General features: G+C 40.3%; 1 protein-coding gene across 1 annotated transcript in view; it reads left to right on the top strand.

The window, feature by feature from the left end:
- The first annotated feature begins 3,621 nt into the window (after window positions 1-3,621).
- The window catches only part of LOC111155229, a 51,070-nt gene continuing 36,804 nt past the window's right edge, over window positions 3,622-17,887 (top strand). Inside the window, 3 exon segments of the mRNA XM_022515349.1 lie at window positions 3,622-3,775; window positions 6,844-7,172; window positions 12,834-12,870. Of these exon segments, the coding sequence (XP_022371057.1) occupies window positions 3,622-3,775; window positions 6,844-7,172; window positions 12,834-12,870 (520 nt within the window).

A 17,887-nucleotide genomic window follows, 5' to 3' on the forward strand; every position in this document is an offset into this window, starting at 1 on the left:
ATCATGATGTTGGTTTAAAAAGAATAAATTTACTAAAAACCAGGCAATCACACATTTACAAAGGATGAAGTTTATGGTATGTAAATTACACCTTCCTAAAGCTGTTTTTTCTTTTAATTAAGATTAATCAAGTTTAGGAAACATCCTCAGCAGTTTTGTTGCCATACTTTTCTTACTCTAGTTTTTATTAAAAACTAGAAAAATTATGTTTCAAATCTACTGACTATATATAGGGTGAGTCTATAATTGATCATTTAAGCAAGAATGCTTCAGAGAGGTTAAAGAATTCTAATAATGATTACACGGGGCCCCAGGAGTTAGCCAGACTGTCCCAGACAAACCAACAAACTATTTTCAGAAGGTGTCAAATTCCAATTTCAGTGTTTTCATCTAGGCTAATAGCACAGATTATATGATGCAATTGAACTATTCTTCATTTTTAATCTCTCCATGATCAGAAGGTGACAAACCACCCTTTCCTCAGCATCACAACCGGTTCACTTCAGCTGTCTGATCCCACATAACACCTACAGCCAATCGTCCGACAGAGAATTGTGCTTCCTCCTTTCTTCCACTGAATACACAGGGAAGCAGGACATGGTTAGACCAACATGCAAAACTGCAAACAGACTCCCTTTATATCCTTTCAAAGTACATCTAACAAAAGGGTGCTAATTTTCCAAATCTCTATGATATTAAATTTCAAGCCATCCTTACAAGGGAAGTGTTAATGTTTTAATTTCTGGTGCCTCCGATGTTTGTCTTTTTCTTTCTTTCTTTCTTTCTTTCTTTCTTTCTTTCTTTCTTTCTTTCTACTTCTCATCCATTCCTTCCACAGCTAAACACTACTCTATGCCGTTGCCACACTAGGTGTTGGAGAAAGAAAGTCAGAAGGCAAGTAGCCCCTAGACACTCTCTTCTCCACCAGGTGCCCATCAGTTCTGGATCCATCCCAGGGCAGCAGGAGCCCAGACTCCTGTTCTGTTTCACTTGTAGCCACTGGCCAAATGAGCCTGGGGTGCTTTGGAATCAATTCTTCCTTTCTAGGTGCATTAATTCCAATAGTTTTTAATGATAATTATTTCCTAACTTGAATGTTCAGACAGTGAAAATATAATACAGTAAAGTCAGTCACTTTGACACTGCTTCTCTGCCTGCTACCTACCTGCATTTGGTCTTGAACAAAGCAGCTACCCAGCACAACACCGTGACGTTTGTTGTAGTTCAGCTCCATGATCCAACGAAATGGTAATGTGCCCAAGCACCACTCGGTGGGGGTAAAAGTCAGAGGCAGGAAGCCAGTCATGGATTCAGAACTGGAAGCTTGATGAGTAATGTCTAAGGAAGCCTTTCTCTTATTATTATTATTATCCTGCTGCTCTGAACTTCTAATTAAATAAGCACATTACTTTGAGAAATTAGATTAGATTAGAAAGATAAAAGTTATCAAAAGCATGAACTAAAATATGAATGTTTTCTAAAACTGAATTGTTTCCTTTTTTGCAAAAAAACAAATCCTGACAGAAGAAAAATCTCCACAAAATAACCTTCATAATGAGGCAATCAAGAGTTTAATACTTACTTGAGTTTCTGTTGGCTGAGCAATATATTGTCTGCTAATTCATATATGGATTTCCTCGGACTCTGCTTTCATGGTTTAACCTAATTTTAGATCCAATACCAAGAGTCCAGAATGTCAAGTAACTTGGAGTTCCCATGATTCACTGTCCCATTGCTGTACCTCCGATCACTCACATGAGTCTTTCTGCCTGGAACCTGCTGCACTATCGTGTGTGTGTGTGTGTGTGTGTGTGTGTTGAGAATAACATAACACAATCTCTAACTCAGGTTTCTAGCCCAGTGGTGGAAACAGGACAGGTCAGTGCAGAGGGCAGTGCAGCCAGCACACATGACAACGTTGGGGAGAGTTCCTAAGGAAATGCAGAGAACACCTCCCAGCAGCCAGGGGGTGGGGGTGGGGTGGAAGAAGGCTTCTCTCCTGGGAATGGAGAGTAGGATTGCAGAGCAACAGTGTGAAGGAGAGAAAAGCCAGCTGAGCAATGGCTTGAGAGTTTTGGTACTCAACATTTTCAGAAAAGCTAAGAGACAAAGGAGACAGTACTGGCAAGTAGGACAACTGGGTTAGGTTGGTGGAAATGGTGCTTGCTGACAGGCTGAAGACCATGACTTCCTTAATCCTTTCTGTAACTGAAGGTTTTTGAACAGAAGATATGGTCAATACAGTGTTTCCATAAATACTGAAAAGCTGCACATGAATTAGCTGTGAGCATGGACTCTAGCACTGAGCTGCAGTTCAAATCCTAGCTCTACCTCTTACTCTTTGTATGGCCTTGCACAAATTATTCCCTTCCTTGTGCCTCAATCTGCTCATCACTAAAATAGGCTGATGAGATTTTAACCTTCTGCAGTGGATTGAGGATCCCGTGGAACAATGCAGTGTTCTATGTCCCATGGTGCTCTGGTGGGGCAGGGAGAGGCTGACTGAGGCAGGGAGACAGGAGCTGGTGCAGGAACCACAGCAGGAAGAGCTGAATGGAAGGTGGAGGAGACAGGACGTGGTACAAAGGCAGGAACACAGAGGGTGTAAATGGCAGGGGGAGCGATGGGATGGGGGCCCTGAGAAAGGGCAGCTCCCGAGGGAGGCTCTGGTCTCTGTCATGGGCAACCTGGAGGACAGCGCTCCCACCTCACACAGGAGGTCCTGGAGGATGGTCAGGTGAGGGGATGACAGGGAATAAGAGAGCATCAAGACCCTTCCCCTGTTCTGTCTTCTGAGATGCAGATCGCACATCACAAGGTCTGTGGCCCTCGGTTACATTTATTTTACACTCTGGGTCTCACCATGGGCCCCACAGCAAGATCCTTTCTCAGTTACATTCGTATCTTTGAGGTCTACTGTGTGATCTGAGAGTGGAGGGAGTGAAGGAGACTGAGGGTGGGCTGAGCCATTGAATGATGGATGAAAGCACAAATGATTTTCACATATTTTATCTGCTTCAGATTCAGGAGCAGGATAAAACTGAGAAAAAAAAAGAGGTACATTTTTGTCATTGTATCTTTATTTGTATTTATATATAATATTAATTACAGTTAATAGTAAATATAATAATAACTAACAATCTTCATTAGCCAGACCTGCTCTTTACTGTTCTGCATGTAGTACATTATTTAATTTTCATGAAACTATGAGGTAGCTGCTGATTTTCCTGTGTTCAGACGAGGAGCTGAGAAACAGTGGGAGGACCACTGACTCCAGGGCTCACAGGCAGGACATGGGGGTCTGGCCACAGTGCAGGCAGCGTGGCTTTTCTGTGTGCTGTAGCCTCTGTGAGCCAGCCTCCCCTTCGCTGCCCCTAAAGCACATGGAGAAGCTCATCTCTGAAGGAGACACTTCATGGACACCGGGTATGAACAGAGACCCTCAGCTTCCTCATCATCAGACAGGAGCCCATAACCTTGTCAAACAATGGGATGCTCTGTGGGAGCCATCAGGTTGGTAAAAACTTCACTGTCAGATAACACAGCACGGGCAGTGTTTATGGAGAATGTGTCTGTGTATTTCCCAGAGACCAGCCACCCTGAGATCAGATTCCTGGGGAAATGCTTACTCCCAGCGTGCAGAGCCCCCGAGCTGTCGGGGACAGCTTTGTTGGTGACAGCCAGTTTGGGCAGCAGCACAAGTGTCTGTCACCGTCGGTGTATGAATTAATGCAGTGGCGGCAGCCAGTGGCACCAGGAGCAGCACTGAGGATCAGTGAACTGGGAGACAGACAGATGGACAGACATGGATTGACAGGAATGCTGTGCCATTTATATAGACATAAATATGCATAGTCACAAGAAAATATCTAGTGTTCACAGGGATACATAAGACACCAAACATATCAGTCTATACTCTCATTTGAGGCTGGGAAATGGGGGACTTCAAGGAGGAGCTAATGACCTAAAACTACCAAATACACTGAGTAGACAGTTGGAATAACAGGTTCCCTGCTTAGTATTTCTGGGCTCTTCCATCACTAAGCTGTAATAGACTTTTCACTCAACTGGGCTCCAATACAAAGAAATATAAAGTGTATGTCATACCTGCAATGGACAGCAGGGGGAGTGAGAAGTCAGTATAATAAATAAGTAAAATAACATTTTTAAGCTTGAAGCACGTTATTGAAAACCAATGGGAAATCTAATAAGATCACAATTTGAATTCAAAGCAAGAACTCAGAGAGGAGAGGAACTGGTTCCCAAATCAAAAACACCAAGCAGGTTATGTAGGATTCAGGGTTCGAGACCCTGGCTGACTTAACATTCTTGGTGTGCTCTGTCTTAGCCGGATAATCTCAAATAAGTTACTCAACCTCCCTAAGCCTCTGTCTCATCTGCGGAATAGGACAAATAGCACCTGCTTTATGCTATGTACGTCAATATGTACAATGTTTCACATTCGATAGATTATATTTGACATTATTTAATGGATCAATGTTTACTGTTATGATCTTAAAACAATTAGTCTTTCTAAAAGGCAAGCAACTATTATTTCACCAGGGCTAGAAAAATCTCTACTATGTTCTGAGGTCCAGCACTGTTATCTGAGTGACTGCTCTTCAAGAACAGCTTCTGCTCTTTGCTCTCTTGGCATGTGAGAAATATTCTTGAGTTCTGCAAGCTTGCTGAAATTTTCCTCATGACCCCTTACTCTTTAGAGCTTAAAAGTGACTCTCTGTATATCTGCTTAATTCTGTGTATGACAGGTTTTGGAGTTTGGAGTCAGTCTTACATTTGAATCAAGGCTCCATTACTTACATGACTATGCACAGATGAAATATTTTAAGATTCCAATTAGCTTCTGTCAAATGTGGTTGTTATAACTACCTTGACATGTTATTATAAGGAACAAATGGTTATAAGAATCACATCGCTTTTCAGAATGACTGATAGTATTTATTTACAAAGCAACCAACTTGGCCCAATGCCAGGCCCATGGTTGATGATGTCTGCCCAGTAAGCATAATTATTCCCATTTATAGGGATTTTTCCAAGGACACACATCCTCCAGGTGGCAGGGCTTGGACTGGAGATGTCATTCTCTCCTTGTCAGTGCAATCCTCCCAGATTTAGGAGGTAACATTCAGTCTCCCCAAAGTGTCCCATTTGGCAGCTCTGAACTGAGAAGGGCATCTCCCCTCAGCACACCATTCATCAGATAATATGGTTGACTGCACAGAGAGCTGGGATCCCAGACTGGGCCCCATGACTGGACATTCCCGAGGCCAGCATGTCTGGAAAGCTGGCAGGCACGTGGAGTCAGTCTGAACCTGCAGTTCCCTACAGACCACAAGCACCTGGTAGCCTCAGAGCCTCTGGAAAAAGCAGGCAATTGAGAAGCTTTGGCTGAGGGTTCTGAAATAGATTTCTCTTATTATCTTTTTGTTTTAAGAATACTCTTTGTGCTTTAGTGTGATGACAATTTTATATCTTCTTAATTTTAAAACCATGAGTCTTCTGCCCCAGCAAGGATTTCTGGGCCTGCAAGACTCTCTTTTCCACTTAACATTTCAGCACAGCTGCCCTAGATACATGCTGAGGGTTTGAATGATGGCCCTGGAATAATCTTTTAGCAGAATATTCTAGTCAACACCTCACCAGCTCAGCACAACCTCAAAGCCTGCATTTTGGGACACTTGAGCCTTGAATCTTGGTTAGAGCTCAGCATGTGTGCCTCTCAGTGCTTACCAAGAAGAGGACCTCAGGAGCTGGGTCTCCTAGTGGGTGGGAAGTACCCAGACCTCCCCAGCCAAGTCCCCTTCCTAGCCATCCCCACTGCCTTCCCCCTCCAGGCCAACAGGCTATCATTAGCATAGCTAATTACTATAACTATACCCAGGAGGCTCCAGTGTACTTGACTTTACTGGAAAGGAACCTTCATTTCAGTTGGAAGTCAATGTTCCTTTGACATAAGAAGAAATGAGGTCCCTTTGACATAAGAAGAAAAGGAGGAGAACTAGCCTGCCCAAGATTACACAGCTATCATATCATATTAGGGCATTTACATCATCTCATGAGAACCTCTGGGAGAAATTCTCTAATGCTAGCTCAGGGGGCCTGTTGCCTTATTAGCAGGGATCTGGTCTGGGCTTGTCCCTGCCTCTTGAGCAGCCTGCACACCCATTGTTCTGTCAGTACTGAGTGGCAATCCGAAGCATGATACTTGTCTCCAGGCTCACATCCCCATCACATCTCCCCTTAGGCGTGCTGCCTTGGAATGGTTACTTAAAATACCAACCAAACTTCCCCTATTTCTAAATTGAGGGTAGTAACATTCATCCCAAGGGTGATTTTCAGGTAGTGATCAAACAATGAGCAGAAACCAATTAGTGTGGTGTCAGGTGCAGTCAATGTCCAATCAAGGATTGCTGTTATCCCCGGTGCTCTTGTTGCATTAACATTCCTCAGTGTTTCTCACCATCTTGACTATTGATGGTCCCTTACTGCCCCCCCTTTTGTTCAGACCTGTCCCCGCCCTCTGGCCTTTCCCTCCCTGCAGCCTCTCACCAGTACCTGCAGGTGTCTCAGGGAAGCAGAGGCTCAGATCCTAATCTGCCCTCTGCCACCCACCCAGGCAATCTCCTCCCAACAGGTGTAGCTAGGAGGTCACCTGGGGTTTCTTTCCACCAGGTGGGAAGCAGAACCATGCTGGGTCCCCTTGCCATCCTGTGCGCTGTCCTGTTTCCCGGTAAGTCCTGACTTCTTTCCCGGCTCAGAGTACAGGGGACACCCTGAGGTTCCTGGCCATCACTTTCTCACAGCTGTCCCCTCTCCCCCTAGGAGGCAGCAGAACAGGGCTCAAGCAGGATCAACCTGCTTTGTTGGTGGTACACTTGGGCAGTTCACCTTCCCTGCTTTGCCAAGTGGACACCTCAGTCAGCTACATCTACTGGTACCACCACCAGGAGGGTACGGCATCCAAGAGGCTTCTCTACCTAGACATGTCCAGGTCCTATGTGCAATGGGATTTTGTCCTGGAAGTGGACAAAGTTGATGCCAAGAAGGGCAGGGATAGCTACAGCTGTACTCTGTCAGTGCTGAGGCTAGAGAGGAGTAGAGAAGAGTGATGGCGTGTGTACTACTGTGCTGCCTGGGAATACCACAGCCCTGTGCTCTGACCAGGTCCCTGAGCAAAAAGATCTCTGTCTCCCCGGGCACTCCATGCCTGGCACCTTCCACTGCCTCTGGGTCCCTGGGTTGCCCAGAGGTCACCCCTCAGCACCCTGGATTCTGGAGGATGTCCGCTGCTTGGGCCCACTGCATATAACCCCGGAGGCTAAAGAGCCTCTGGTGTGCAGACAGATGCAGACCCAGGGAGCTGTCAATCTGGACGGACTTTCTTTCTTTCTTCCTTTCTTTTTTTTTTCTGAGAACAAAAATATTTAATATTTATTATTACTATCTTTGGAAAATACATTGACTTTTTTTTAAATTTTATTTTATTTTTTCAGTGTTCCAAGATTCATTGTTTACGCACCACACACCGTGCTCCATGCAATGCATGCCCTCCTTAATAGCCACCACAGGCTCACTCATCCAAACAAAATTGACAGAAAAACAATGTGGTAGGCCCATCCCCCAGAAGAGAAGCCAAAAGAACAAGAGGACAACCACCACAGGGTCCCCATAAAACTGTAGAACCCCAACACCAGGGGAAAACAATATATTAAGCTCCTGGTATTGCCCCCAAATCTCTATATTTCATAGATATAACTTTTCCTTTCTTTCTTTCTTTCTTCCTTTCTTTCTTTTAAATTCATTCTTACATTCTTGTTCTTTTCATTTTTTAACCTACCTACCATTACAACTAGAGGTTTAATACAACATATTCCATAATAACTCTTTAACTTGGACTTTCAAAAACATACATAAATCACCCATAGTAATGGATAATAAATTTGAGTAAGAGTCAAAAATTTATCACTTGTGGTCAAATCTCTATAATGCTACTATTTTTGTTTGTTTTATGGACAACTTTTCCAAGAAAATTCCTAGGTTTACCAAAAAATTACACAGGAAGTACATAGAGTTCCAGTAAATCCTCATATAGATGGAATCACACAGGCTGCATCCATTTTAGACTGGCTTCTTTCAATTAGCAATATGAATTTAGGATGCCTCCATGTCGTTTCATGGATTGATAGCTGACTTCTTATTGCTGAATAGTATTTAATGGTATGGATGTGCCACAGTTTGTTTATCTGTCACCTATTGAAGGACATCTTGGCTGCTGTCAGCTTCTGCTGATTTTTAATAAAGCTGCTATAAACATTCATGTGCACATTTTTGTATGGACATAATTTGTTAAAGACATTTTTTATTTGAATTCAATTCAATAACATATAATGTATTATTGATTACAGATGTACAGGGCTGTGATTTAACAGTCTTATATAATACATAATGCCCATTACATCACATGCCCTCCTTAATGTCCATCACTCAGTTACCTCATCTCTCCACTTCCCTCCTCTCCAGCAATCCTCAATTTGTCTTCTATGATTAAGAGTCTCTTATGATTTGTCTCCCTCTCTGGTTTCATCTTGTTTTATTTTTTTTTTCTCTCTTCCTCTATGATCCTCAGTTTTGTTTCTAAATTCCACATATCAGTGAGATCATATATAAAATAAATAATTGATTTATTTTGCTTAGCATACATAATACCCTCTAGTTCCACCCATGTCATTTCAAATGGGAAGATTTCATTTTTGATGACTTTGTAATATTCCATTACATGTATTTATATATAATATAAATATATCATATATATCATATCTTCTGCCACATATAATATTCATACATTATTTCCCCACATCTTCTTTATCCATTTATCTATCCATGGACATCTGGACTCTTTCCATACTTTGGCTACTATGGACACTGCTGCTAATATTACATCATATTGGGGTGCAGGTGCCCTTTGGTCACTACATTTGTATCTTTGGGATAAATATCCAGAAGTGCAAAGGCTTGATTTTAGGGTAGCTCTATTTTCAACTTCTTGAGAAACCTCCATACTGTTTTCCAGAGTGCTTGCACCAGCTTGCATTCCCACCAACAACGAGGGAGGATTCCCCTTTCTCCGCATCCTCACCAACATCTGTTATTTCCTGACATGTAGATTTTAGCCATTCTGACTGTGTGAAGTGGTATCACACTATGATTTTGATTTGTATTTCCCTGATGTCAAGTGATGTTGAGCATTTTCTCATATATTTGTTAGTCATTTGGATGTCTTTTTAGGAGAAATGCCTGTTCATGTCTTCTGCCCATTTCTTGAATGGATTATTTGTTCTTTGGGTGTTGAGTTTGATAAGTTCTTCATAGACTTTGGATACTAGCGCTTTATCTGATATACCATTTACAAATATTTTCTTTTGATCTATTGGTTGTCTTTTGGTTTTGTTGACTACTTCCTTTGCAGTCCAAAAGCTATTTACCTTGGAGGAACTTTTCTAAAGATTGTTCAGGACAGCATTTCTGAAGCATTTGGGGGAGAATCTGTGCTGTTCAATGCAGTAGCCATGAGCCATTCATCATATGTGGCTAGCAAGCACTAGTTCAAGCTAAGATAGGCTCATTATGTGACATACAAGTCATATTATGGAGACTATAAAATAAGATGAAATATCTCCTACGTAATTTCTATATTAATTACCATTGAAACTCTACTTTGGATATCCACAGTAAATAAAAATAATCCTAGAATTTTATTTGTTTAACTTTTTTTAAAGTGGAACAGTTAGAAAATGTGTCTCCAATTGTGACTTATATTAATTTCTACTGAGTAGAGCTGTGACACTGGTGATTGAAGATTCTGGTCAGAACCAATGAAGAATGTAGGAATAAAATATTGTGTAAATCATTCCAGAGAGAGATTTACCATAGAATGACTAAAAGCTGGGGAAGATTGGAAGTCACCTCCTGATTCTAATTTCTAAGTTGCTGCCCCACCCACTGCTAGTTACTTTTCAGTGGAGAGTCAGTGAGCAGAAATACAGCAAATATAGGGCTAACTTCTCAGCACCCTATGCACTGATATGCCTGGCATTCAATGCCTGTTGGGGGACATGATCCTCAGGCAGGTTGATGCACCAAACCTAGATGAGACCGGGGCCCTCAGCCCTCCCTTTCTTGAATGCTACTCCATCTGGGATTTTGTGACCAGGTTCCCTGGACCTCTGTTCTCTCCTCTGTAAATGAGTTGATTCAACTGCCACAATTATGGAACCAATTTCTTTAACGAAGAAAAAAAATCCCAAAAAGATATCCCTATGTTTACTAACTTCTTATAAAGTTAGTCAACTTCTTGAGAAGAAAGAAAGAAAAGAAAGGAAAAGAAAAGAAAGAAAAGGAAAGGAAAGAAAAAAAAGAAAAGGAAAGAAAAGGAAAAGAAAAGAAAAGAAAAAAGAAAAGAAAAGAAAAGCTATATTACTGATCTTCCAGCCCCAAATAGGAAAACACTTGCTGCCATATGTTGGGAAGAAGAAAAAGCTCTCTGAGGAGGTCTAAGTTGAATTAAATGCATTTTCAAGTGAAAATTCAAATTTTATGTACAACTTAATAGTATTCATAAACATGATTATTGAAAGGAAAGTCCAAATCATCTATAGGAAATTGATTCCACAGGATCATTAACTCCTCCTCTGTCTCCCTGAATTTTTGTTTTTGCAGTATGAGAGTTTATATTTAACACATGCTTGACTGTGAAAAAGCCCAACACCCTTACTTTCTACTGAAACCGGGGTCAAGACTAAAATCTCCAGCATGTGCAGGAAGGAGGGGAGGAGGAAGGGCAGAAATTTACCTTTGCTCTGTTTTGAAGGTGTTCCTTCATTTGTCTTTCTCATGTCCTAATACAAATGAACGCTTTCCTCTCAGTGCCTGATTTCACAGAGGGGTGGAATCTGATTTAATAGAGAAATTAGCTAAATATGAAGACACTGTCATGAAAAGTCATCCCAGGTCAATGTAAATCTCAGTTTTCAACATGCGTCCATAGTGCCTTTGTGTTACAGACCGAGAGGACAGTGGTCTTGTGCATGGAGAAAAAAACCCTTATGTGGAAAGAACAAGTAATATTTGGAATCCTTCTCCTTGTGGATAAGGTGAACTTCACCAAGGACACTTTGGCCACACACAGTAAAGCCAAATCAGCCAGCCACCAACCAGCCCTCTTGTCCTAAGTAAATGATTGCTAATTAAATGGTTATTTAAATGGGTGATTCTAACAACACTGAAAACATCTTGTTAGAATGAACAGGACCAGTTGATGTCTGTTGAAGTGAGATTGACATTCTGACTATGAGAGGGGGCTCATATTACCTCATGGGCTGGAGATTTTGCATAGATGGATTGTTGAAATATCCTAATGATTTGGTCTCAACTCATTTATTTCATTTCTGAGGTGGATGAGACACAATGATTTTGACAAATAGAAGGAACATTATATTATGAAATTAATGTTGAATAGTGTCTAAGAATATCTCATAAAACCATAGTTTCCATAGTTCTATTATCCATTCCCAACTGATCACACACACTAGTACTGTGGAAAAAATCATGTCTGTTACATCAGAGTCATCTTCTAAAAATCACAATTCTGAAAATTTCTGGGCACATTTGAAAATCTATGCTGTTTTACGCTGTGTGGTCTTCACGTTCCACCCCCAGAATGGGTTCAGGAACACAGTCTTGGTTAGAGGAAAAGGCACAACTTGGAGAGGTCACTTCTAAACATTGGGAACAGGAGAGTTTTTACTATGTCACTTCCATACCCTTATTGTCTCTTAGAAAATCTTTATGACTTTTGATTTTTATCTTAAAATTTATTTGAAAGAATTCACATGTTACCTCATATTAAAAAACATGGATATTATTGAGCATGTAGATACACCCTGTGAAATCTGATTGTTATAAATTTGTGTAATAGTTTGTCTTGACCATTTTTTCTCCCCTCTTCTCCATCAGCCTTTGTTTTATTTACTAACCAAAAATCTTGATTTCTCTGCTGATTCCTGCTGACTCTATCTGCCAAGTTAGAGACAAGTTTCATGCTTGGAGAGCTCAGAGTAGTTTCTTGGGTTGAGTGTGTCTTTTCCCCAGTGAAGGACAGATACCAAGTACTACAGAGAGGGCCAAAAATACTTAGTCTTCCTATTTACACTACAGTATGATTTCCTTGGTTTCTTTACACCTCTTGTGACCACATGCGGATACGGGAATGAGATAATCTCAAACAGAGTTGCACAGTATCAAAGTTTTGTTCAATTAAGTTGTTTGGCACTTTGATTGCCTGAAAACGTGATCTGCTACCTCTCCCAGAAAGTTGCTAGAAAATCAGACTCCTGTGTTCATCTAGAGACAGAGAAGAAGGACTTAGTGCGCCCCCTACTGTAGGGACACAGATTTCTTCCCTAGGCAAAGAACAAGCATGGATGCTGAGGGACACAAAGGGTGGAATCTGTGAAATCTTCTGTTTCCTCCTCAGGATCAATGCTCCACTTTTCTCCTCATTGCTCTTTACCCCAGGAACCAAACCCCTGTAGATCACACTCATGGGAATCTTTGTCCTGGTTTCTAATGGAAATTTGGCCAACAGAAACTGAAGCTCAAAGAACAATAAACTGAAAAAAGTATTTCTTCTCGGGCACTAGATTTCCAAGCTTGGAGATCCAGGGCCCTGGGAAAAAAAAGAAATAAATTTCTCCCTTGGGTTGACTGGTATAAAAGCAAATGACTTCTTCTACATGTACTTCTTTTTTCTTGAGCATGGACCTCTGGGTATGGTGGGAGCTGGCACTTTAAGTTAACACATACAAGGATGCAGGCCCTCTTCAGGGTGAAAAACCTAAGCTCACTCTCCCCCACATCCCAATCTCTTGCCGATGCTTCCATTGGTACTCCCAAACAGCAACCAGAGAATAAGGAAAACCATCCATGCAATCCCTGAGGGTCCACCTCGTAATGGCCAGGGCACAGTAAAAAGAGGTCGTTGTCTATGTGGAGATGCAAAAAATGAAGTCAAGCAGAAATTCATATATGTGAGTTTTATTTACCCCCCCCAAAATAAAAAAAAGTTTCAGAGTTGAGAAATTTTATCTAATTCCTTTCATTCCACTTTCCATAGGACCACTCTAACAGAACAGGATGTGCTCTGTTCCTTCAGGAACAAAACAGGAAACTGGACAAGTATTGAGAAATGGTCAGTAAATTTTGTGCTTTTCTAGTTAATTAACTTAGCAGAGGGGAACATGCAGATTATTTTTTATGTTTTTATTGTTCTGGTATATCAGGGATCTCAGGTATTTGTCAAGTTATTAAATCATCATCATCTAAGTTGAATAAAATAAAGATATCTCTGTTGACAAATGGTTATAGGGCTTTATGAACCAGTATTATGATGAATCCAGTTCTGTGTTTTTCATATTCTTTAATAAAATAAGCCAAGGTACAGTAGTGAAACAATCCTAACTCTCAAGAAAAAAAAAAAAAGAGAGAGAGAGAGAGATCTTCTTTTTTAAATTTTATTTTATTTTTTCAGTGTTCCAAGATTCATTGTGTATGTACCATACCTAGTGCTCCATGTAATATATACCCTCCTTAATACCCACCACCGGGCTCATCAATCCTCCCACCCCCTGCCCCTCAAAACTCTGTTTGTTTATCAGAGTCAGTAGTCTCTTATCATTCATTTCTCTCTCCGATTTACCCCATATCAGTTTTCCTTCCCTTCTCCTAATGTCCTCCTTTATTCCTTATGCTTCACAAGTAAGTGAAACTGAATGATAATTGACTTACTCTGCTTGACTTATTTCACTCAGCATAATCTCCTCTAGTCCTGTGCATGTTGCTACAAAAGTTGGGTGTTTAGCCTTTCTGATGGCTGAGTAATATTCCATTGTATATATGGACCACATCTCCCCCCTTCCCCAGGGGATTCTTTTTTTTAATTTTTTAAAAAAATTTTATTAACATATAATGTATTATTAGCCCCAGGGGTACAGGTCTGTGAATTGCCAGGTTTACACACTTCACTGCACTCAAAATAGCACATACCCTCCCCAGTGTCCATAACCCAACCACCCTCTCCCTACCCACCTCCCACCACCAACCCAGTTTGTTTTGTGAGAGTAAGAGTCTCTTATGGTTGTCTCCCTACCAATTCCATCTTGTTTCATTTTTTCCTTCCCTAGCCCCCAAATCCCCCAAGTTGCCTCTCAAATTCTTCATATCAGGGAGATCATATGATAATTGTCTTTCTCTGATTGACTTACTTCACTCAGCATAATACCCTCTAGTTCCATCCATATCATTGTAAATGGCAAGATTTGATTTCTTTTGATGGCTGCATAGTATTCCATTGTATTTATACATGCCACATCTTCTTTATCCATTCATCCATTGATGGACATCTAGATTCTTGCCATAGTTTGGCTATTGTGAACATTGCTGCTATAAACATTTGGATGCACATGCCCCTTCGGATCACTACATTTGTATATTTATAGTAATTACCCAGTAGTGCAATTTCTGGGTCATCGGGTAGCTCTATTTTTCAGCTTTTTGAGGAACCTCCATGCTGTTTTCCAGAGTGGTTGCACGAGCTTGTATTCCCACCAACAGTGTAGGAGGGTTCCCCTTTCTCCACATCCTCGCCAGCATCTGTCATTTCCTGACTTGTTAATTTTAGCCATTCTAACTGGCATGAGGTGGTATCTCATTGTGGTTTTGATTTGTATTTCCCTGATGCCAAGTGATGTGGAGGATTTTTTCATGTGTCTGTTGGCCATCTGGAAGTCTTCTTTGCAGAAATGTCTCTTCATGTCCTCTGCCCATTTCTTGATTGGATTATTTGTTCTTTGGGTGTTGAGTTTGATAAATCCCTTATAGATTTTGGATACTAGCCCTTTATCTGATATGTTGTTTGCAAACATCTTCTCCCATTATGTCAGTTGTCTTTTGGTTTTGTTGACAGTTTCCTTTGCTGGTGAAAGCTTTTGATCTTGATGAGGTCCCAATATTTCATTTTTGCCCTTGCTTCCCTTGCTTTTGGTGATGTTTCTAGGAAGAAGTTGCTGTGGCTGAGGTCGAAGAGGTTACTGCCTGTGTTCTCCTCAAGAATTTTGATGGATTACTTTCTTACATTGAGGTCTTTTACCCATTTTGAGTCTATTTTTGTGTCTGGTATAAGAAAAAGGTCCAGTTTTATTTTTCTGCACATGGCTGTCCAATTATCCCAACACCATTTGTTGAAGAGGCTGTCTTTTTTCAATTGGACATTCTTTCCTGCTTTGTCAAAGATTAGTTGACCATAGAGTTGAAGGTCTATTTCTGGGCTCTCTTTTCTGTTCTGCTGATCTATGTGTCTGTTTTTGTGCCAGTACCATACTGTCTTGATGATGACAGCTTTACAATAGAGCTTGAAGTCCAGAATTGTGATGCCACCAACTTTGGCTTTCTTTTTCAACATTCCTCTGGCTATTCAAAGTCTTTTCTAGTTCCATATAAATTGTAGGATTATTTGTTCCATTTCTTTGAAAACAATTGATGGGATTTTGATAGAGGTTGCAGTAAACATGTAGATTGCTTTAGGTAGCATAGACATTTTCACAATATTTCTTCTTCCAATCCAGGAGCATGGAACATTTTTCCATTTCTTTGTGTCTTTCTCAATTTCTTTCATGAGTACTTTTTTGTTTTCTGAGTATAGATTCCTTGCCTCTTTGGTTAGGTTTATTCCTAGGAATCTTATGGTTTGGGGTGCAATTGTAAATGGCATTGACTCCTTAATTTCTCTTTCTTCTGTCTTCTTGTTGGTGTATAGAAATGTAACTGATTTCTGTGGATTGATTTTATATCCTGACACTTTACTGAATTCCTGTATAAGTTCTAGGAAATTTGGAGTGGAGTCTTTTGGGTTTTCCACATAAAGTATCATATCATCTTCAAAGACTGGGAGTTTGACTTCTTCTTTGCCAATTCAGATGCCTTTAATTTCTTTTTATTGTCTGATTGCTGAGGCTAGGACTTCTAGTACTATGTTGAATAGTAGTGGTGATAATGGACATCCCTGCCGTGTTCCTGACCTTAACAGAAAAGCTTAGTTTTTCTCCATTGAGGATGATATTCACTGTGGGTTTTTCATAGATGGCTTTGATGATATTGAGGTAAGTACCCTCTACCCCTACACTTTGAAGAATTTTGATCAGGAAAGGATGCTGTACTTTGTTTCAGCATCTATTGGGAGTATCATATTGTTCTTATTCTTTCTTTTATTAATGTATTGTATCACACTGATTGATTTGTGGATGTTGAACCAACCTTGCAGCCCAAGAATAAATCCCACTTGTTCATGGTGAATAATCCTTTTAATGTACTGTTGGATCCTACTGGCTACTATTTTGGTGAGAATTTATGCATCTGTGTTCATCAAAGTTATTGGTCTGTAATTCTCTTTTTTGATGGGGTCTTTGGTTTGGGGACCAAGATAATGCTGGCCTCATAAAATGAGTTTGGAAGTTTTCCTTCCATTTCTGATTTTTGGAACAGTTTCAGGAGAATAGGAATTAATTCTTCTTTAAATGCTTGGTAGAATTCCCCTGGGAAGCTGTCTGGCCCTGGGCTCTTGTTTGTTGGGAGAGTTTTGATGACTGTTTCAATCTCCTTACTGGTTATGAGTCTGTTCAGGTTTTCTATTTCTTCCTGGTTCAGTTATGGTAGATTATATGTCTCTAAGAATGCATCCATTACTTCCAGATTGTCAAATTTGCTGGCGTATATTTACTCATAATATGTTCTTATAATTGCTTGTATTTTTTTGGTGTTGGTTGTGATCTCTCCTCTTTCATTCACGGTTTTATTTATTTGTGTCCTTTCTCTCTCTCTCTCTCTTTTTTTTTTTTTTTTTTTTGATAAGTCTGGCCAGGGGTCTATCGATATTATTAATTCATTCAAAGAACCAGCTCTTAGTTTCGTTGATTTGTTCTATTTTGTTTGTTTGTTTGTTTGTTTCTATGTCATTGATTTTTGCTCTGATCTTTATTATTTCTCTTCTCTTGCTGTGTTTAGGCTTTCATTGCTGTTTAATACTACTCCTTTAGGTGTAGGGTTAAATTGTGTACCTAAGACTTTTCTTGTTTCTTGAGAAAGGCTTATATGGTTATATACTTTCCTCTCAGGACCACCTTTGCTGTGTCCCATGGATTTTGAACAGTTTTGTTTTCATTATCATTTGTTTCCATGAATTTTTTCAATTTTTCTTTAATTTCCTGGTTAACCCATTCATTCTTTAGAAGGATGCTGTTTAGTCTCCATGTATTTAGGTTCTTTCCGACTTTCCTCTTGTGATTGAGTTGAAGCTTCAGAGCATTGTGGTCTGAAAATATGCAGGGAATGATCCCAATCTTTTGGTACCAGTTGAGACCTGATTTGTGACCCAGGATGTGATCTATTCTGGAGAATGTTCCCTGTGCACTAGAGAAGGATATGTATTCTATTGCTTTGGGCTGGAATGTTCTGAATGTATCTGTGATGTCCATCTGGTCCAGTGTGTCATTTAAAGCCTTTATTTCCTTGTTGAACTTTTGCCTGGATCATCTGTCCATTTCAGTGAGGGGGGTGTTAAAGTCCCCTACTATTATTGTATTATTGTTGATGTGTTTCTTTGATTTTGTTTATATAGTTGGCTTCTTCCATGTTAGGGGCTTGGATATTTAAAATTGTTAGATCTTTTTGTTGGACAGACCCTTTGAGTATGATATAGTGTCCTTCCTCATCTCTAATTATAGTCTTTGGCTTAAAGTCTAATTTATCTAATAAAGTC

This window comes from Enhydra lutris, unplaced genomic scaffold (genome assembly GCF_002288905.1).
Source record: "Enhydra lutris kenyoni isolate GAN:26980312 unplaced genomic scaffold, ASM228890v2 scaffoldscaffold40, whole genome shotgun sequence".
Classification (NCBI taxonomy): Eukaryota; Metazoa; Chordata; class Mammalia; order Carnivora; family Mustelidae; genus Enhydra; species Enhydra lutris.